At 37.2% G+C, this 23,448-nt stretch overlaps 1 protein-coding gene across 1 annotated transcript in view; it reads right to left on the bottom strand.

Annotated features, from left to right (window-relative positions):
* LOC116430736 (fibroblast growth factor 18) overlaps positions 1 to 22,191 on the bottom strand; it is a 177,631-nt gene extending 155,440 nt beyond the window's left edge. Inside the window, exon 1 of the mRNA XM_031985264.2 lies at positions 21,670 to 22,191. Coding sequence (XP_031841124.1) covers positions 21,670 to 21,683 — 14 coding nt within the window. The 5' untranslated portion in view covers positions 21,684 to 22,191. The remainder of the gene's footprint in view (positions 1 to 21,669) is intronic.
* Between the last annotated feature and the right edge of the window lie 1,257 nt (positions 22,192 to 23,448).

Genomic DNA, 23,448 nt, shown 5'->3' with positions numbered 1-23,448 from the left:
TATGGACTTCCCATTATAAACAGAGTAGCAAAATGAAACAGTGAATTTATGTTAATTGCTATTACAATGTTACGAACTCGAAACGAATTTTATTTTCTGAAATATTGTATGATATAAATTGTCACTAAAATATTGGGTACCTAACAAGAAATTAAACTGTGAAGTATTTCATTTCAAATAATATGATGATTAATCACTGTTCACCAAAAAGAATCATTTTCTTAAAATAACGTTTACTTTTATTGTTAGTAGACAATTTAATATGAAAAATAACAATTATTAAATAAACGCATCAATTCAGTAATCAGAGAAATAACATTTCTTAAAATTACACATTTATTCATAGTTTTACACGTAATCAAAGAATATTATCAAATAGTAGAATATTATCAAATCAACATTTTTCTGCTATAACACGGAAGTAAGCTTTATACTTAATTGACACTTTGTATTGAGTTTAGCAACGATATAGTCACTAATTTCCATGAATGTAATGATGATAACCAATATACTAGGAAAAGTAGCTTTTATCCTTTTCGATATAGCACGATTTTTATTTTTTCCGATAGTAAATCGAGTTAAAGCACACTTCAACAATACAGACAATTAAAAATTCACTTCCATTCACGTATCGCAAATGTACACTAATCGTAATCGTTATTGCGAAAATAACAAAAACAACCCTTTGAAAATAAGAATTCAATTAACAAAATATTACGATTAAATTTTTCATATAATCTAGAAATCAAAACGATAGTACACATTTTCTAGAAACGTAACAGGTAATAATTGTAAAATATAAATGTCCTAAAATCGTCAGACGACTTTTCACAGTAGGTATACCTAATTTTTAATCACTAGTCATATTGGATTATGTTATTGCAGTGGCATTGCTGCGACCTACATTCCACGTTAATTTGATGCACTTAAACATGATTGATCATTCATCCGTCCGACTAATTGAATTTCAGGCATATTTAAAGATTCAAAATTTATCAAAAACTTGTACTTTAACAAAACGTTTAAAAACTCAAGTTTTCAACTTGACGTTCAGAAAGCATATATTCATAATCATTAGATGCTCTTTCAATTTTATTTTTAATTTATGATACTTACTTTTCCTTCATTTGATATATGTATGAACAATTACACACAGATTATTTCAAACAATGATGTACGTAAAAAATAACGCAAAAAAGAAAACGCTTTTAAATGTTAAAATATGTTTATGTTTCAAAAAATGGTAGTGATTATTTTAAAAGATGACAAAATGTTAGAACAAGCAGACTTTTCTTAACTGTAAACACCGTAAAGAATTCAAGATACATTTATTTGAAAGAATTCTGTATTATATTGAATTATTATACTTACTTATGTAACATCTCATCATCGAGTTTCATATTGTACCTATCATCTTTCCATATATTATAAAGGTATTGTTTTGTTGATTCTTCTTTCAACTACATATATATATATAGCTAGGTCATCGTATAGTTTATCGGATTTTCGACATCGTAAGTATTATATTTTAAACGTACTTTTATTTTGTTCTATGCATTAATTCTTTTCAATTCTATTTTCCAAGAAAGGCAGTGCATCAACGATACAACTGCATTATCAAAAATAGTTCCTATAATAAAATCCACCTTTTTCAAATATTTCCAACAGAAAATTATACTATAAACTTCATTTTGTTACCAATATGATACATTAACACATTTAAGACCGATAACGTAGTTTTGCGTCATTTTAAATTCTTCAGCTGAATATTAGTGACGTAATCGTACGTAATTTTTAACTTTTTCAGAAGAATACCAAAAGCGTAGTCCTACGTCACTTCATATTTTTAAGAAGAATGTCGATCATTTAATCGTACGTCATTTCTAAAATCAATAGCAAAGTATTAACAACATAGTTCTATCATATATTTTTTATATACACATTTGAATTGCAGATTCTTGCGGCATCCAGTTACAGGCTTTAAAAAATTATATACGTTTGTGTTAATACGTATACGTATTATATACGTTTTTGAAAACTGAATTGTGCGGATAGCAATTTTCAGTGAGATCAAATTATATCATTATACATACAAAACCTCGGATATCATATTGTTATGTGATATATTTTAAATAGATAATCAATTCGAATCAAATTTACCATGTTTTTAAATGCTGTGCTAATTAGCAAAGTTGCAAAGCTAAGTGTCTCTATATATAAAAACAAGACTTCTCGTTACCAGTACGCAATGTATTAAAATAGTTAGGTCAGAACAGCAATTCGTTTTACTTGTACGCAACACGAATAACTGGCCAATCTTTCATCTTTCGAAAGAGTGCGTACAAGTGCTGGCTCTTCGATACTCGCAGTCCGTTTTGTTCGTACACGTGTGTGCTCGTATCGCAGCGTTCACGACACGAATCGGCCTGTGCGTCGTCGTAGTATAATAAAAAAATGATCGGAGAAGGGTTGAATCCGCTTCGAAAACTTTCGAAACGCGTGTACATGTAATGGCACGCGTAAAGGGCGAGGAAAGGTGAGAACGGAATGCGAGGACGTTGCTCATTAGCCATCGAGCAACTTCAATCAGATTATAGAAGTTGCCTTGGCAAGGCTGGTGGCAGCTTGTTCCATTCTGGCTGCTCTGATTGGCCGGTGTCGATATACTTTACGAACCGAGGACCTCTCCTAAGTATTTTACCAAGAGCCGTGTTCGCTCAGCCGTGTTCAGATAATTTTATTATTTGGCGCCTTTAATATTGGCACGTGATTGAGCAGTAGTTATTATGCTCAAATCTTGCGTCTGCTCGAAACCGAAGTACTTGTTCTTCCAGGTTATTGGTTGCTTAATAGGATCGTTGTATCTCGGCATGTTGGATAGGACAGACATGCTCGGTATGACTTTCTTATTTGTAACATACGTAACGATATTATTTTGCTCTGTTTTTGTACTCTGTGTATTTCGGCAAAGTTTGTTAGCTAGTCAAATGGAGACATCTTCCATTTTTTCCTTAATAACACATTGCCATTTATTTAGTTTATTTTTTTCTTTTGTTATTCAGTGAGTCTTGGGCTCGGGATATTTGCAATTCAATAAATAACTTTCTTGCTTTTGCGGAACACAATTTTTAAGAAAATCTGTTGAATGAGTTTAATTGAAGTTAATGAAAAAGGTTATGGTTATAGTTTTTTTAGATGGTTGACTAAGTATTACGATACATGTATTACATTCATAATCATAGATTGATAAGATTTTGATTAAATAACAAAATACAGTTTCTTTGAAAAATAATTTCTAGTGCTTTGGTATTGCCAGTTGACAGAATAAAGTTTTCTCAAGCACACGCGCTTAATTATCTTTTAAAAATAAATTCAAAGGACAAAATCGAATTTTTTTATTTGTAATTTTATTTTGAAAAACTTGAGCGTGAACATTGTATTGGCCGTTCGTTAAATGCAAACGGTCAAAATAAATTTTCAAACTGGAGTTTCTTTACAGAATAATTTCTTGACGTTTATGCCACCCTTATCCAGTCGAGTCTGCAGAGTGGGTATATACTTCACAAACTTTCGATTGAGTTTATCTTGTAAAGAAAACTTCAAGTGAAGAAATTTCACTCTTTATCTTTATTTTATTTTTACACACAGAATTATAGTATCTTTGCGATATTTTTACATTTAGCATACAGTTTCTTTGTGCTTTTTTCAAGCAGTGGTAGAAGCGTTTGCTTATTCCACGTGTACATCATTACGTGCGATCTTTCTATGTAAGAATACTTTGTTATATTCATACCTACATATAGTTGGTGGACTAATAAATATTATATTACTGCAGCAGCAAGAATTTATCAATCAAGCAAATCAAACATTTATTGTAGATAATATTTTCATTAATGATAGACACAAATTGAACGACAAGTTGATTAAATATAATTATAAGAAGTATAAGGATAAGATTAATTGTAAGAAAGAAATCAAATATTAATACATATAAACAAAAATAGTTTCGTTTCTTTAGAAAATACCTACTGAATATGAAAATTGAATAGGTATACTAAATGATAAAAATATCGTTATTGTGTCATCTAAACATTATATCATATGAAATGCTCATTTCTGTCAATAAAATATGTTCCTGTTGTTTAACATTGTAGCCTTATTGTTAATCGAAACCGTAAATATCACTTAAATAGTGGCATTTTGTTTTATCGAATTACAATTTTTTTTATTCTACTTCCAAACGCATGGTTTATTTTTGTTTGGTATCGGTCTATTTCAATTTAAACTTTCAACCCCTTACCTTTCATATTTTGGTAGATTATTTTATTCTTCCTAGCAATACTCTTTACCAAAACATTTCATTTATATTATAAGCAACTTCAATGGTAGAATGACTGACAATGAGCTTAAACACGAAAAGAAAGATAATCAGAATTTCATGTATACTTAATGAGCTAATCGTTAAAAGAAATATAGTTAGAAATATTTATTGAAATACTAAAATATTTCTTTGAAATAATCAATTCTAAGAAAAGTCGTACGAAACCAAAGAACATGGATCAATGTTCGAATTTTATGTATAGTAAGGTCAATGTCCCTATCCTCGACCCCTATTCCCAGCGACGTTCTTGTTACCGACCAGTGGTTTTCCGATGTTATTAGTAACTACAAATAAATGTTTAAAATGAAGGTATTTAGTTTTTAAATTACTTGTTATCGCTTATCTTTAGTAAAAAGTATAATTAATTGGAAGTTTCATATTGTATTTGTTGGTGAAAAGTGGAATAGGTACATGGGTGTTAATAAAATTTAGGTATATATCTGATTAAGTAAGGAATAAGTATTTCAGAAATGTTTGTTTAAAAATAAAAGTTTATGAAACTATAAAATTATTAATTGGTTAACGAGGAAGTCGTGATTAGCAACTACATAGAATGAAGTCAGTGTTTTCGATCCATCTAATTCAAAATAGGTCAATAAAAGAAAGACTAAAAGAAATGCAATTTTTATGATAAATCCGACATAAAAATTCACTTTAGACTTTAAATGTGACTGACTTAAAACAATGGAAGCACCAATGATATTAAACTGTTAACCACTTAATTTTTCAACTATTAACACTAACATAAGTATAAGTATAAATATATATTTATTATAGTACCATTAAAACGAATTTTCTAACAAACAAATAAGAAACAAAGAGTAATTGAAACACAAAGATGAATATAAATAAGTCAATAATCCCACTTCCCTGATTAACAGGTTAATAATGAATATCTCATTAAAATAATCGTATATTTCAGTAATCAATACGTATTATATTGTATAAAGACCATATACATTAGTTACTACAGTATACATAAATCTAACATGTAATAAAAATTGATGGAAAGATAAATCTATACATATGTTTTAATACGCGTAAATGACACACACTTGTATTTTTGTAACAAGTTAATAAAACCTCCAGTTTTCGTAACGGTCATCGAATTTTACTAAGGTGGGGATAACAAGTTGTTAGATAAGGAGGGAGTTTAATGTATCGGCGCCATGGCGCGCAGCGTGGTCGTGGGCATTATCTTGCCACTGGTTACCCCTGGCTCAGTCATAAAGTGATTCTACTCTCTTCGTGGGGACTTTACGGTTCTCTCACGGTGTTAACATACTATAACATACTATAATACCCGATAATCTGGACGAGTTGTCGTACCTACCCTCCTACGCGTTGCTAGTATATACCAGCTATTGTCGGAGCCAGTGTATACAGGTGCACATGATACGATCCTGATCATTGCCTTCTCGACGGGATTGACAAACCGCCGTGTTTATTGATAGTATAACAGTAGCTTCGGGTGATTCCGGAATCAATTGTATTGTGAGCAGCGATTAAAATCACTGTAACGATAGTTTAAACGCTAAATCCAAGCTCACCCTGAACACTAGGGGGATAAATGTCTGTGGAACCATGATTCACGAAAGTTATTCTTCCTGAACGTAATAATAATCTGCTTACTGAATTAAAATATTTGTGTAGCGAGGAAATGATGAAATAGGTAGTAATAAGTGGGAAGTGAATGATAAATGAATATAAGCAAGTTTAAAAGAATAAAATTTACATTTCTTAATGTACTAATCAATATGAATAGAAACTTCTGTAACAGGGCTAAAAAGCAGGAACATCTACTATTTAAACTTCTTTGGTGCTTTTATCAATAAAAATGATAATATACGAACACTTTTACGTATTCAAACCAGTGCAGTACTATGGACGTCTGTTCAAATTGGTAGTAATATATTACAGAATATAAATTTTATGTTTATTTATTTACTTCAGTGAAATATTACTATGAATATTATAGAAAATTCATAATTGATGTTTTATAATTAAGTGACATCGCGAAAACTATTATTGTCGGTGATAGTGCATTATTTCTTTGAAATGGATTCCCTTGATAATCTCCCACCAAGTATAATATCAAAGAATAGTATTTACAATTAAATTTCCAAACAAAGTATTTGTCAAAACAAATCTGAATCTTTTCTGCAGCATATATATTTTACTCACAGCATATAGATACAATGAAAAGTCCATTGCGCTTATCATTTTACATCTACTCAACATGTAAGTACATTAGTCCCCAAAACGAATTAATTTTCATCTGTGAAACCGTTGACAGCTCATACATCTTATTACAATATGATGGAGCTGGATATAAACAGATATTTCCATGGGGACGACTGAATGGTATAATTAAAATATTGTAACACTTTTCAAGCATACCGCGACAGTGGGACCGTTACAGTTCCACCGAATGTTACATCGTATGCTGAAAGCTATAATTATATTGTTGAAGTGAAATTGATCGTTCCGTAGCTTTTCGTATATCAAATTAGTGAATCGACGGGCGCGTCTCGGTCGCAAGGAGCGTGGTACGCGTGCAAGCGAAACGACGATAAAGGGTACAAGCACGATGAAGACGGGTAGAATGGTTTCTTACGAAAGATAGAACGTCGGAAGAGCGGGACGGACAGAAGGAGAGACAAAAGGGAAAAGGAGGAGAGATCGAAACGCAAAGCGAGAACCGATCAATCGAGGTCGAGTGACAGGCGGACGGTGGTATCGCGTGCATCGACATCACGACAAGTGCGTTGCACACAGTTCTGAGTTACCTACGGGCCTTGAAACGTATCTTCGTTTCGACGACGTAGGTATACGCCGTAACAGTAAGACCGACCGAACCTGATGGACAAACGCGACGAAACCTCGTGGCTCTTCGGATGCGACAATACGGGGGAAGTAAGTTAATGAACGATTTAAAAATACCTTCGTATAACGGTAAAATACAGTGACTCACGTATTCGTCCAAGTATATTTAACCCTTTTGCTGTCGTACCATTTCTCTGGGTACCATTTGACGCTAATTATACTGGTACTTTGTATATACTGATTCCTATCGTAACCAATCGAATAATGGATCTAAATGAAAGGTAAATAAGGTAGATGATAAATTTCCTTTAGTGAAAACAGAAACAAAAGGGAAAACAAAAACTGAAAAATTGTTTAATCTGGCAATGTAGGGATTGATACGAAATTAAATAAACGAAAGGAAATGCAGAGTTTCCAACTAAATTTTAAAAGTCATTATTTGATCGATTCGCGGTACGCTTTGATGTTAAAAATAGATACTTACTAATGGTACCTAAAAATAGATAGGTACCATTTAGAGAATAGGCATGTTTGAAAACGTTATTGACATTTATATATTTTGCATAAAAACAAAGATGAGTTGATGAAGTCTATACGTTTCTTTTTGGTAGCGTTAGTTTTTACAATAGGTACTCATTTTATAAAAATGAAACGTCATCGCTACTTTAACAATAAACCTGCCGAGCAATCAGAGTGGCTTATTTCCAGGTTTTTATAAAAATTAGAACAATATGTTTTTTTTAGATTCAGAGGGTCTCCTAGTATTGTGTCTGCATAAATGCACGAATTTAATTGAAAATCTTTCGTAAAAACGCATTCATAATTTAAATACTTGCAAAATAGAAATTCTGAGATGGATCAATTTGATCTGTCCAGTAGTCAGTGTTAGTGTTAATTAATTTAAGAATATGAAAAGAAATATATATGGTGCTATACAAAAAACAGGAGATAATTTCAGTTCCTTGTGGGAATAATACTCTTGAGGACTCTTTGCTTTAATGAACGCTTTACTCGGTACTAATAAATTTTAATTAGAAAATAAGTTGTTGAATTACGGAAAAATCATCTCAATAAACCAAATTTGTCACTGCAGTAGGTATTAATAAAATAATCGTTTAAAATAACGTTATATCCTAACAAGACATCATAGAAGTCACTCACAAGTTTCACATATCTTTTGTAAAATGAGCGTGCTTTTATACTAATATTATTAATATTTCAGACAATTAAAGAAATGCATAAGGGAACATAAGAAGCAGGAGGAAAACGGAGATGTACGACTTGAAGAAATGATTACATCAACCATTCGCATTTAATAACGGAGCACAATTCACAGATTATTACGTTTAAACTCGAAAGACACCCTGCCATCGTAATCGTATACACCGCAGAGTTCATAGGTACCAGTCGGTTAATTTTATTTTAAATGTTCGTCGAAATATTTCGAATTTAGTACTATCATAACAGCTTGCCTGTCTTCCAAAACAAGTATGCTTTACGCGGTCACGGGGCAGGACCGTGTAAGTAGAGCATGCACTAAAACCGTATTATTACATCACTGAAACGTTCCATAAAATTACGAAAAGAAGTCGCGGAAAGGCAAAGAGCGGAATAGATGTTACCGCGGCTAAATTGAGACGGCAATTTTTCGCCGGTGAGCGCGACGCCGCAAAGGACCATGCCATCGCGCTCATGTGCAAAAGAGGCGGTTACAAGAAAGACTGCGAGCAGATGGATTAATGTAAAGGCGTACGACTCTAACAAGCGAATTATCTCCGAGATATATTGTGCCGCTTCATGGGTGGTTAACTCCGCGTGAGCAGCTTCTTGGAGAAACAAAGACGGAGTGAGAGACCGAGAGAAATAAAGAGAACAAGAGAAAGAGAAGACGAAAGATAGAAAGAGGAGGAAGGAGGAAGGAGACAGAGAAGGAGAAGAAGAGGAAGAAGTCACAAGAGTACTGGTAAAGAGCGACGCAGTAGGAGGATGAAAAAGAAAGCGAAAGAGGAAGTGGCAAATACAACGACGAAGAGGAGGCAAGAGGAAAAAAGACAAAGCGAGGTCAGCCAGCTTCCAAGTTGAGATGACTGTAGCCTGCCTCTTTCCGCCTCGACCCATCGTAATGCCTTGTAAGCTCTACTAATCTCCTTACTGGTCTTTTCTCCTGATTTACCGAGATGTTTTCATTGTCTTTGCTGACTTTAGCTACGGACCATAAAAAGTCGCTGCAAGCACTCTTTTCAACGAACGTTATACGTATCTATGTGCTATCGATGTAATGTCCTCCGGGAGACGCTTAACCGATTCCCGGGCACGCTTCGATCATTCACCCTTCCAATGCTCCGAAAGCCCTTAAAACACTTCCTCGGAGTTCCATTCCCCACGGAAAGTTACGAAATCCAACACGACTGAATTGTAGGTACGAGAGCTCGGGGACATCTAATATTAATACAATATCTTTACCGCGAGTAAAAATCTCCGACGACCTTCCAATAATATCGATCCGTTGGCACCGACTAAAACTAAATAAAGTTTGAAATCGCGAAACGCTCGAGCGCAAAACGCCAACGTCGCTCCAGCCGCCGAAAGTTCCAGACAAAAGCAAGACGGAGCTTCCACCGCGGGAATTGACGTGGACGACATCGGTGGCCCAATTATCGCGAAAACTGCTTAAAAATAAAGGGTTGACCGACCCGTTCGGTTTGCAGAAAATTTACTCAAAATCCGGCTGCCAGTCCCCCGCGCGAGCTCGGAATCTCTCGTTCGGAGGGCACCGACTTTTTCTCGGAAGAATAATATTTTCTTATGACGAACGGAGAGAGGAAACAACTCTCTTTTCGTGTCCCAACCTACCGCGCCGATCAATGGGGAAACCGAATCCGCCTCCGCGTCTCCACGATGAATTTTTCCACGGCACGCACCGACGAGCACAGAATATAATGGTGGTACATTGCACCCCGAACATAAATTCTGCGATCAAAGTGCATCGCGTCGCACCAGGGCGAACTTTAAGGATTTTATGTGATTAAGTTCTTCCACAACTCTCTCTTACTCTCTCCTTCGTCTCCTCTCTGGATGCCTCTTTCGTCTATCTCATTCCGCGAATGATTCAGCTTGTTCCTCTTTTTCCTCGTGTCGCCCGTTTCACTCTTTCACTTTCTCTCTCTCTCTCTTCTCCTCATCCGCCCTCGCTCCTCTCCCCTGCCACGGCAAAGGCGACCCCTTCCACCAGCAACGGCGACGCCGCTATCTTTTTCTTTATCTCTTCGGTACGACACGGGGCTCTGCATCGATTGGCCATTTCGTTTCCTCCTCGCGCTGCTCTTTTTCTAAGCCGGTAACACGATGCGATGGATCCTAGCGCTTTATCGAGTTCGACTCGAACACGGACGACAAATCGCCGAAGTTTTAAGTATTTTCAAAAAGAATCCATCCTGCGAAAATATCCCGGGCACGGTGTGTACGACGCTCGGCCGCGCTCCTATTATTCCTGATAACGGTGGTGGTATCGGTGAGTTTCAATAGAACGAGTGGAACCGAAGGAGAAAGAGAAAGAGAGAGAAGGAGAGCGAAAGCGGCTGGTAAAAGGGGAAAGAGAGAAGGAAGGAAGGAAGGCGAAGAAACGGAGAAAACTGAAGAGGAAGAGGGAATCGAAGAGAAATAAACGGAAAAGGGACGGAAAGCCGAGAAAGCTGGCCATAAAATACGTGTGCATGGATGCATTTACGAACTCCCAGGTCCGTGGTAACCGGGCCGAGTCTCGGAGGATGAGGGATGCGGATGCCGCGGCAGGGTTGGTTGCTCCCTGCTCCCGCGTTGCGGAGTTGTTGCCAGTTGTTTTCCCCAGGGACGAATTTATAACTTCGTCTCGGTTGAGAACTTCGCGGGGAACAAACCAAAAATCGCTACGCCGCAAGATCCGCCGACGCGACGCGTCGGTTTCCCGGTAGACCGATCAACGCATCCCGATTGGTAGATCGAATTAGTGGTCCACGGCCGGCTGCGTGCGTTCAATTAGCGCAAGCCGAACGGACACTATTCGTCCCGACCCACTTTCTGCTCACAATATGACCAAGTTCTTGCCGTCGCGTCGCTTACTTTCGGGAACTTCTACGACTCTAAGGAAATTTCGACGAACAACATGCTTTCGCGTCTACGATCGTTAAGGGAAAACTACGCATGTGTATGTGCGCGCGCGTGTCTGTATACAGAGTATCTTTTCGTATTTGGGATCCCATATTTGAGATTACGTGTTTTCCATATTCGCGGGCCAGTGTTCATGTATCCGCGAATCCCAGCTGTAATAATCGTAGCAGCGAAACTTCCATGAAATCAAAAGTTCTATCAATGGCGAAAATTAAGTTTGCGTCGCAACCAAGGAGAAACGATCGATACAGCGGACCGATAACGAAGTTCTGAATTCGCCCCGTCTGGCTGGCGAGAATGGCAGGATACTTTAATATTGAATAATCGGATAAAGGAGATTATAAATCAAGTTGAGACCGCGATGAAAAATCCGCGGGGACGGTTACACAAACCAGCGATATGTAATTTAAAGCGTTTTCCGATAATAAATACGCGACGACTGTCACCCGCTTTCTATGTTGACGATGTTATGCAAATGTGGAGCGGGAATGGAAACTATTTACTTCGGATGCTTCGCGCATCAATCTCGGAGCCGCGATTCGCGTGGAACCGATACCGTTTCTCGGACCGGGAAACAGAAGGCCCTTTCGCGGTCGGGAACAGCATTCCCGAGGAGGGCTTCAAGGACCGAAAATTAGTGTGTCATTCATTCGACAACTCCAACGGAAGAATATCCAAGATTTTCTGGAAACGTGGTCAGCCCTGTAATTTTCTCACGTTGGAATCGTGACGCGCCGTAATTTTCACTCGGCTACGAGAGTCCGGGCTCCTAGGCACCTGGGAGTCGAAAAATGTGCTAATCTCTTTAAAGTGACCCGTGTCCTGAATGATCGGCCGCCGAGGTGTAAGTAACACAACAGGTAGGTAGAAGCAGAGCGCCATCGGGATCCTAGAGAGGAAGAGAAGGAGAAAGACAGAGGCTGGAAGAACAAAAGCAACGCCCAAGCTCCACAGGTGCCCTCGTGAGTGGCTTTCCGTTCGTTTAGATAACTGCGGACGAGTCGCCAAGGCGTTAAAGCAAACAGCGACCGCGATGAACTTTCTAACGCTACACTGACGCCGGTGATTGGCCCCCTTCCCTTAGTCCCTTGAAGGTCTCGAGCCTCTTAAGCTACCTGTCCATTTCCCAGTGCAAAACTGACCGTTGCCTGGAAAGAATGCTCCATTGTTTGAGAAAAGGACATTTCGTGAAAGCATTCCTGCCTGTACTTTCTCGATATTTGTTGAATCTATATTTACGTTTAAACCCCTTTTCCCCTTAGCAGAATTCACAATTACATAACTGCCAGGTATGTGAGTTAGAGGAATATTTCTGTTCAAGGTGTATGAATGACGATCTCGTCGATTTGTGGCGGCAAGCTTTTTTAAATGTGCTTATATATTCAATTTCAAAGTGAATGTCAAATGAAATGTTCATTTTACCGCGTATTTAAAAAATTTGTAATTGTTGTAACATTATTGGCATTTTTATACGTAAGGAAATGTGTGGTTTACATTTTTCGAATTTTTTTGCTTACAGAAATCGATAATATTCTTTTTTATTAGTTAATTTGTTATCTTTCTTTGTCGATAAGTTAGTATCAAATTTGGTTCTGTGTCAAAAATGAACATTCCTCCAGGTTCATATCTGCTTCCTTCATTTGTTTCTTGCTGGAGCTTTGAATAGATTTATTTTCGTTAATTCCTGCTAATCGTAATTTCATTAACAATATACAAAATGCAGTATTGTTGTAAAATAAATTTTTTTACAATGATATATTTATTTTCATAAAATTGATTCTTACATTTACTGAACTGGGAAAGCAAATATTAATAAATGAAATGACAACTTAATTATTTATTATAAACTGTAGCAATGTTGAGTTTTATAAAGACATAATTTACAAATAAAAATGTCTTAATATTCAGTATGCGACAACATTCACAAGATTTAATTATTTATTTGTATTGAAAATTAAAAAATATGTCCTACATTTTTTAATATATAATTATAAATTAAAATTTTGATAACATTACTAATTTCAGTTTAAAAATTTATAAAATACTTATAATTTATGAAATATTCTTTATTCACCGTTTTATTGTATAGATAATGTATTACTGATTCGTTCAAATCATTATTTCAATATGTAATTACAGATTATTATTATTTTATTACTCCGGTTATTATTCCGTAATTAAATATGACAGTGGAACAATCTAAATAAACTTCAATATACTTTATTTTTACATATTGAATTGAAATGAAATTTTGGAAATATATTTTATAAAACTTTGAATATTTTGCTTTTGCAATATTCCATATTGTCCTGCGCTTCAAAAATTGAAATAGCTAATGTAAATACAAACACGAGTTAACTCGTAAGCGGTCTACAATATGTTAATAATTGTTTCCAAACAATTTGATAGCCTGTATCATCGTGGCAAACAACATGTTACGTATCGAAACCTGTGTTCGAACAATTTTTTCCTTATTTCCACTTTCAACTTATAAACCATACTACTCAAGTTGACTCAGCAAAATCTGAAGCAGTGTCCATACTTGAATACCAATTGTCTAAAAATGTTTCTTATGCAGGGACACAAGAGGCACGGTCAAAAAGATGAGCACGAGCCACTGTAGGAGTGATTGCAGGAGGAACGGTCCGGTCGGTCCAGCCAATGGGTATCGGACGAGGACCGTTTTACGATCGCCGATGAACGCAGATCAACAATTGAGAGGTGATACCTGCCTCAATGAACAGCAGTAAACTGACTTTATTGTAGGACCTAAAGTGTGGAAAATCTGACCTGTTCGAACAAGTGCGAACGCTTCTCGTAACAGGCACCCACCTTTGCCGGGCGCCCTTTAAATACTGGTATCGAACAATGCCTGGACTGTGCGACGCCGGAATTTGATTTACAGCAGAATTATTGCGACGCAGGACGTAAACAGGTACACACTGCACCCACCGTTCGATGTTGATATATAAATCGCGAGACGTCGCGAGTTTTCGAACAGAAATAGTAATGGTGGTTGCGCAACTCGCTCGTCAATCTATGTATACAGGGATGTTGCGTGTGTAAGACGCTATTAGTTGTGTTGTGTCTCTATAAGATACTTCATATGTTTTATGGGCTGAACGAGACAATTCCCTACTCTATCCACACAGTACGTAAAAAAGGAATCTTTAATGGAATGAATACGAGAAACTAAAAGAGGTTAATAGCACGAAGAACCGAACCCTCTGGTGGTGCATTTACCCTTGCTTGATCGAATACATAATTCCGCTACTTCAGGGCTTATTTTCCAGATGTCGGTCAACGATCACTTGGAGTACTATTGGATTCGATAATAAGAATGTCCACAGTAACTGGCCATTATATTTCAATGCCTATTAATATCTTTTTTTGCCGTTCCTGTATTCAGATTGATGTAGAAGAAATATCTTTCGTTTAAGCAGCTTTATCCGATATTTCTAAAAATATGGTATCTGTGGTATCTCGTCAGGGCATTGAATTGATAACTACAAAAGCTGATAATGCAACGGGCATGAAATGTATTTAATCGTGTAATGCTAATATTATTGCTGTAGAAATGTACGCTATGTTGTACCGTATATACAGGTTCCACCATAAGACGCTAGAAAGGTAGAAACGAGCGAAATTTTATTTTATTAGCAATACGGAAACGAAATTTTAATTGCACAAAGTATAAAAGTGTTTATAATGAAGTGGAATATTAGACTATTATATTATATTAAAAGTACAATAGAATATTAGAATATGAAATTATGCGTTTAATTTTTTAATTATTGTGCCAGCTCTAACAAAACATCATTAGTATTATGCAGTGTGACATGCTTAAACAGTTATGGAAGGTACATATTGAAACTACATCGTTACTCCGAAATCTCGAAAGATTAATTACATTGTTGCAAATAAGAAAACATTGTAACAAAACTTCAATTGGTTTTTAAATGACAAATAAAAATATGTTCAATATTATTTATATCAATTCAGTAGCACAGCATACTCAATTATATTATTCCACGAACATTCTTCACATGATTTTGATTTAACGCAAATGATTTTCTCTTTTTGCATAATTTGTTTCATTTAACACGAAATAGAAGAAAATTTATTATTTTTTACATAATATAGTTTGATTTAACATAACTAGCCAAATTCTAACATGTGTTTTCATATGGTTTCTGGGTCTGGAGCCAATCTCTATCTTTCTATAGGTAAGGGAGAGTAGGGTAAAATGGAACATCGATGATTTTTTCGGATAAGAAGCATATATCGAGCTGATGTTGAGTGACATAGGCCTAATAAGTTCTCGGTATAGTTTGTGATCTACTGCAGATCAGGGCACTATTTAATTTCCAATTAACCTCTCAATACACAAATTTTTTCGCTGTGCAGCGCTATATATGGACTTCAAGTCAACCATTACTCATGTTTCCATTTGATTATCAATATAAAATTGTTACCATTCAATTTTTTCTAACAAAAGCTTTTCGTTTATATAAAAGAAATAAATTATAATCTTGAGTTTAAATAAATTAATAAAGTTTAATAGAATCCTTCGTAAATCCTTCAAGCCCGTGTATGTCACGAAACCGTGCATTAAGCAATTAAGAGCGTAGGAAGGCATTCAGTAAAAAAGTTTTGATGTCATGTAGCTACTTGAAGCATTCTTTTAACTTTTAATTAAAAAATTGAAGTAAACACAGTACTGGATTCTACGTTTTTGAAGCTGTATTTTTCACATTTAAATAATTCTTTTATATTATGCTGAAGTATATATTTTAAATATTTTTCTAAATTACGACACGCGGAGCAAAACGAAACGCCTTATGTATAGAGAAAAAATGGAAATGTCACTCATTATGGTAAGAAATGTGCGCGTGTTGCATTTGACAGCGAGTTGCAGAGAGTGAGAATACGTAAATAAATATGCGTATAATGAGACACGATTTAGTTACATAATTATGTTTCGACCACAGATTGGTAGAGTAGGATTTATTTTATCTATTTATCTTTTTTATTTTAACGTCACCTGCTTATGCAACATAACTCGAAATGAATAGTGGAAGAAGTACTCCCAAAAACAGCAAAACGTGATAAACCAAAAAAAGAAAGGTATTCATACAAAGAAAATAAAAACGGAGACAACATAAATTCAAAAAATCTTCTATTGACAGATGCATATTCCATGATGAACTTTACATTCATTCAAAAACAGATGAATGGGTTGGGCTCATGAACATTGCACCAGTGCAGAAAAGCAAAATGATATTCATTTGTCATTTTTCTTTGCAAAATAACATATACTTATAATTTATTTGTGTAAGTTAACGATTTTCATTTAGTAGGAATAAAAATGTATTTTTCTATGACTTTAAGTAAGTGTTCCGGTTTATCCCACCATTTTAGCATACCGGATATTACAATACTTTTGGAAGATCGTACTCCCCTTCGTAATTGAATAGTTTTATGAAAACAATCTTTTATTTTCTCATAGCCGAAGGTCTATTTAAGACTTTCAAACAAGGTTTCATGCATCCATTGCTCCAAATATGTTATTAGGATTAAAAAAAAAAAGGTTTTTAACCAGCTTCCCCTACATGCCAAAAGTAAACTTTGTACATACGTTACATCCTCCAGATGTTTTAATTAATTTCAGCATTGCTAATGTCATCGACGACATTTATATCACTCTCAAAGCAAATTACAAATCGATATGTGCATAAGTTAATTGCCTTATTTGTTAAATCTACAATTGATAATTTCTGCACTCCCAATCGATATTCAACCTTTACCGAATTAAGTTAAAAATATCCAGTTACCCCTACTAGTAAACGAAAATTTATTTTTCTGAAATTTGTCGGGTCCTCGTTTAAAAATAGTTTAAAGTTCCAAAACATATCAGAAAGGTCTTTTTTGTGTCGAAGCTTATTTAAATAATCGGCCAACATGATTCTTGTTCTTGTTTTATGAGGACAAGGAACGAATTGCGAGCTTTAAATTTGGTGAACTTACTACCATCAATGACGCGTGGTGTACAAGCGCGGAACACAGTCGGGCATAAAGGGCGAATGTCACGTTACTTTACATTCCTTGCCGAATTTTACGACGTGGTTGTACGTTGTAAAAATCAATGAAGGGAATTCGTACATCACAGGGACGTATCGAATCCAGAGGTTTAGCGAACACCGAATTTTAGTACTGAAACGAAACCACGTATTATTTTCTTTATTGGTGTTTCTTAATAACCATTATCCACGGAATTCTGAAATCACTAATAATATTCTTATAAGAATAAACATCAACGTCAAATACTTGTAGATCTTAATAATTATTTACTGTAGAACTTTAAACATGGAAGTTTTAAAAACGCAGTATTTTATAATTTATGTTAGCCGCGTCAAGTTAAATAAATTTACTTATCATATTTACTTGTAAGAAATAAGTCTTTCATTTTGTAACTATCTTTTGTTGACATAAGAAAATATCTTTAACACTAACCGTACCGGTAACCGGTCAAATGACCGGATTTAAAATTCTGCGTCTTCTTTTGTTCAGTTAATTTTATGTCAATTTCCATATTATCCGATTTTTCAATTTTTATTCTTTCTTTTGTTTCTGTTTCCGCTAAAAAACATTTATCATCCAATTTGCTTATCTCTATTTTGTAGCCAGTTGTTTGACTAATTACGGACGGAAAAGTGTCGGTATGGTTAGTGTTAATAATAAATAATACAATTTTGACAATTTTTATAAATATCAATTATATTGAAAAAGTTTAATTAATTACGCTTAAATTAATATGAATTTAGGTTAAGATATATTTTAATGCATTTTTAATATTGAATGGTGTTTATAACGTCAGAAAGTAAAAGTAATTAAAATTAATTTTAAGGTCACAGCAATTGACATCTTTAAACGTGTCGCATTAACGAACGTAGAATTTTTATCGTACACATGTATATGTAAGACTTACAACTGTGTAATTGAATACATTTGAGTTTTCTCCATGAAGGAAAACATAGCTACAAGGATTGCTTTTAAAAGATTCTTATTCGTTTGCATGAGAAACTACTTGCAAAAATTTCATTTAAAAAGCCTTAAACAAATATATCTTTAAATATCCTTTCAGTTACAGTTCCATATTCGAAACATTTCAAATAAAAACTTATCAACAGTATATAATTTCAAATATTTTAAAGAAATTTTATCAAAAGCGTTTGATATAAAGACATTTGAAGAACATGAAAATATTTATAATACAGATTAAAAAATTTATGATTTTTAAAGAAAATTCATGTAAAGTATTTTAAACACACGTAATATCGAAAGCATTACTCAATAAAATTGACAATTTCATAAGCTGCAGTTTTATAATGATAAGAATAGCGGTAGACCAACATAAAATGAAAACTAACAAAACCATACAATTTCTGTCCGGAGATTTTGTATCAATTTTTTAAGTTCATCCTGTAAAAAGAATGTTTTCAGAAATTTCAAGCCCCGGTCTTGTTACCTTAAGAAAACACGAGACGCGTTTGACGAAACTACAAATAAATAACGAACACCGTGTCGTGTAAACGTCAATCTACGTAAAAAATATAACCTGTTGTGGCGGGGCCAACATACGTATAAAGCACATTTTGGCGGGCATCTGCATGGACCATTCAACGTACCGCTGAACACATCGATTATTGCCGGGATATTTACGACTCACTGCGAAAGTCATGGTAAATACAGGTGACGGTAACGTCGATACAGCAATTTGTCCTATTGTTCACGAGATTGAACAGTTTAGCACCATAAAGTACCCATGATTATAATAAATCAACCGCGTAAACAATAATCGCATCCCGCGGCGGCGCGCGCGCGATCAGGAATGTACTCTCGTACAAAGGCCCGGTCTCAGTGACACTCAAAGCTTCAAGGTGACTAAGTCAAGGCACCTGACACTCTGCGTTGCCCTTTTCTTCTATGTTCCAACTGCCTTGCGGCTTCTAACGACCCACTTTTGCTCGTCCCTGATATACGACATGATTACGAGCACGAATATAAAGAGGAAGATAAAGAGATGGGCAGGGGGTCAGGAAGAGAAAGAGAAGGAGGAGAAGGATAGAAAGGGCGAGAGAACGAAGGAGAGAAAAGAAAAAAGCTAGGAGGAAAATCTAGGAAACAGAGGGAGTGCAAGCAGGTAAGCGTGGAATCGCGATTGGATCGGTGCCAATTTCTTCCGGGAGATACGACGATTTGAAATTCAATGCGATGAAAGGTTTGCCTCCTCTCCTCTTCTTTTCAGCCCTACCGCCCTCTTCTCCTACGTCTTGAAGCGCGCGCTTTCGGCCGCGTCCAACTTGCTAAACTATATAGTTCGATTCTGTAATATACGCTGGCTCTAAAGTATATATCCCAATTCGCTAACCCAGAGACCGGAAACACTGGCAACCTTTCAAGTTTGGCAGGTTCAGAATCCTTTTAATTCAGATTGAACTTTTAATCGGGAGAAGTATATTTTTTCTAATTTCATTAACTCCGCTCCGTGGTAATAGTGAGCCGGCTATGTGCCTCGCGTCTTTCGTCGCGACTTAATTACGCGTAGGCGAGAGCTTCTCTTGGAACCGGAAACACCGGAGATCGATGCGCGTCGACGCGTAATTCGATTTCGTCGAGACAAATTCTTTCTCGCTTCGATCTGTCGTAATCTTAATACGAGATTTATGGAACACCTGAATTCGACGGTTTCCAAACTTCATAAATATAAATTTTTTTTAGCAATTTTCTGTGCTGTCTCTGATTGGTGTAATGATGTATGTGCACATGCTAATTTATTTCCCCGTTGGCTCTCTAACTTTTAAATACTACAATAAAATCAATATTTATAAATTCAATGTTGCTTATACCGTACGAACCTCTCAATAAAACGAATACATGCATTATCATAATAATTAAAAAATGTTTATAAACAGTGATAAAAAGTGTTAGTAAATATAAGTTCTTTGTTTATTAAAGATTTTTATAGAATGTTTATATGTCGAATTTTCTCGAGTCTAGATCACTTCTGGGTCTCTTCTAGATCTCGTCTGACCCGTACGAAGACGGAAGCAGATTAGCCGAAAACGTCTCATCGAACAGGGGGGTCTTTTAGAAATTTCCCCTTCGTAAAGTCGTGTGCTGCGTGGCTCTTTGAGTGGCCAGAGAACAACAAAATGAAGGGCAAGCGAGAACATCGTTGACTCGGAAATATCGCGGAGGGTCTCGCTTTTGACAAATCTTCACGAAGCGTGAGAGCTATCACCGAGCGTGCAAGTATGTGTCAGGAGGGTTCGAGACAGTCTCCGCCGTACGAAATTCCTCGTTTCGGTAATGTCTCCGGTGACTAAGCGAATTCCTAAAATGTGTGTTTTTATCTCCGTAAAAACAAGCGGGATATTCGTTACGTCGACCGGTTGTTTCGTTTCGGGTGCTCGCATCCCCCTGCGTTTAAGAATCGCGCGATTCGCTCATCCCGTTAATGCGTTGATACGTGTTTTCCAAGCAACGAACGGAAAAGACGTCACGCAATACCTTTTAGATTCAATCCCATGCACTTAAACCGAAACGGTTAACGCCGTTGAACGACTAGCAGCGCGGAAGTAAAGAGATTACCGAGTGCCGAAGCCAAGGTACGACAGAAATGCAAAAACAACGGAAAGGACCATTCGGGTCTATCCCTTTAATTTAGCCTTGAAATGATTAATAACCTTATCTCGACATCCGCGGACTATAGTTTATTCCTCTCATCACCTACAAGAGAGAAATGCACATTGACACTAAGAATAAAAATAAATTGAGAAATTCGATTCGAGTACTTTGATTTTGGCCAATTATTCTATGACCGTAATTAATATCTTGACTTTATATATTTATTTAAAGAAAAACAGTCCATTCGTGTTCACCAAGGATAATTACGATTTACAAATGAGTATAATACGTGTCGGCTTTGGGTGCGGGTGGTCAAAACATTAAAAAAAATCGAAACTATCGTAAAACTAATGATACAGAAGTCTGCGCTAGAAACGGAACAGTTCACATAGAAACGTTCGCATTCGAACAGCAGAAAATGCTAAACATCGAAGGCGTAAGATTAAAGTCCGTTACCAGTTGAGATCACCAGGAACTCTTGATTCAATCCACATTACGATCGCAACTTTGCGATCTTGCCGAACGATATGCCGCGTGACGGCGCGTGACACACCAAGGGGAAAACTAAGGGAAGCTACACATTCGTGGTAGCATCTACAGACACCACATAAAATTCGTGCACTGACCTTATAACGAACATGTGTCTCCCGTGATCCCTGGATGGACAGTCATTGGGTCTCACACGGGGTGGCTCGCGGTACTCAGACGATGGTGGTTATATAATGGTATATTTGTACACGCACGCACTGTGCCGGCACGACCTTGACTCGGCGGGGTAGTTGGCGATGGACACGCGTGCGAAAGACACGCGTGCACGCAATGCGCCGCGCGGCGCGATCCTCGTGGCGCGTCCGCGTAGATCCACGAACGATCCGGTACGATTAAATCCTCCGTTGGGTCACGAGTTCACCGGTACCTTTTCTCTTTTCCTTCAGTCGCCGATTCAGACTGTTCCCGTTCCGTTCCCGTGTCGAACTCGTTACTGTCGGCTCGGCCGGATCACCGATCACGCGGCTTCAAAGATACGAAAACACCAGGAAGGGTGGCAGGGAAGACAACAACGACGAAGACGAAGACGGCGAGGACGACAACGGACGACGACGACGACGATGTCTCGTGGCGGTGGTCGATAGCGCGGCGCTCTACTGACGTCGCGACGCTTAGTCGTGTCGTGGCCCGCGGCTCCTATGCGCCCTCCCTCCGCCACCCCCCACGACGCCCCACGACGCCCTCAACTCACTCCGGAACAACCCGGAAACTGACGAACCACCGCCCCCACCTCTGAAAACTACCCTTATTTCGTACCCCCACCAGCCCCACCGCCACTGCCACCGCCACTACCATCACCACCACCCCATCACCCCACCACGGCCGCCGCCAACGCCGCCGCCGCCACCACCACCGCTGCTGCCGCCTCCACCGCTACCGCCACTGCCACCGCCACCGCTACCGCCACCGCCACCCTCGCGCGAAGGACGAAGATCGGTGATTCGACTCTATTACGCGGACAAGTTTTCCGTCTAGATCGAACCTCCTGTTCTTCGAACATTGTCTTCCGAACGGAACCGTTTGCCGTCTACCGACTCTTTCTTCCGCTGACGTCACGGATCGCGAGTACACTGACGAAACTTACTGTTAACCGAGGAATATCCGTTCCATTAATTCCTTGACGGTTCGCGATGTCTTCTGTCCGGTTGACGCAACAAGCATCGTCATGACTAGAGCTAGAGAGAGAGAATTCTCTGTTTCCGAGAAATTCCTCCGACCGTAAATTATTCGGACAGATTACTTTCACGATTCGGCTGATCATCGAGGCGAGACATTTGGGGGAATGAGATCCGAACTGTTGCGTCATTTCTGTTTTTCCGTTTAACGATCGCCGCGATGAGTTTCGTTTAAATGGCAAGAAGAAATAATATTTGTTTGTCCCGTGCGGAACCGAAGTTTCGGTTCCCTTCTAATCCGCGGAAGCAACTAGTTCCATCTTTCTTGGTTGGCGAGAAATATCCGGCGAGTAAAATCTTCTGGCGATATTTCTGGACCACAGGATGCGTGACATTTTAAATTTCATTGTGAAGTAAGCGCCGCGCCGGATAAGAGACGCCAGATTTTCATTGAGTGGGTTCCTACGATATATAAATCTCCGAGCTATAGTCCTCGACCCGTTTACTCTGTGACAACATAAAGATTCAGGATACTAAACGAAAGTCGGGAAAGTTTTCACCGGAATTTCGCAGCACCGTGACTTCCCTTCTCATCACAGACGAATCGCTGCTTCATTATTTTACTTGTTTACGATTCGCAGGATTTATTCCCTCCTTCCGCTACAATCATTTTCGGCACCGGTCATTTTTAATCCTATTTTCGCGATTGACAACCGACTGCGTAAACGATTTTATTTTTCA

This window comes from Nomia melanderi, chromosome 2 (genome assembly GCF_051020985.1).
Source record: "Nomia melanderi isolate GNS246 chromosome 2, iyNomMela1, whole genome shotgun sequence".
In the NCBI taxonomy this organism is placed as follows: domain Eukaryota; kingdom Metazoa; phylum Arthropoda; class Insecta; order Hymenoptera; family Halictidae; genus Nomia; species Nomia melanderi.
Note: the sequence above shows the minus strand (reverse complement) of the source record. Positions and strands in the feature narration are given on the sequence as shown.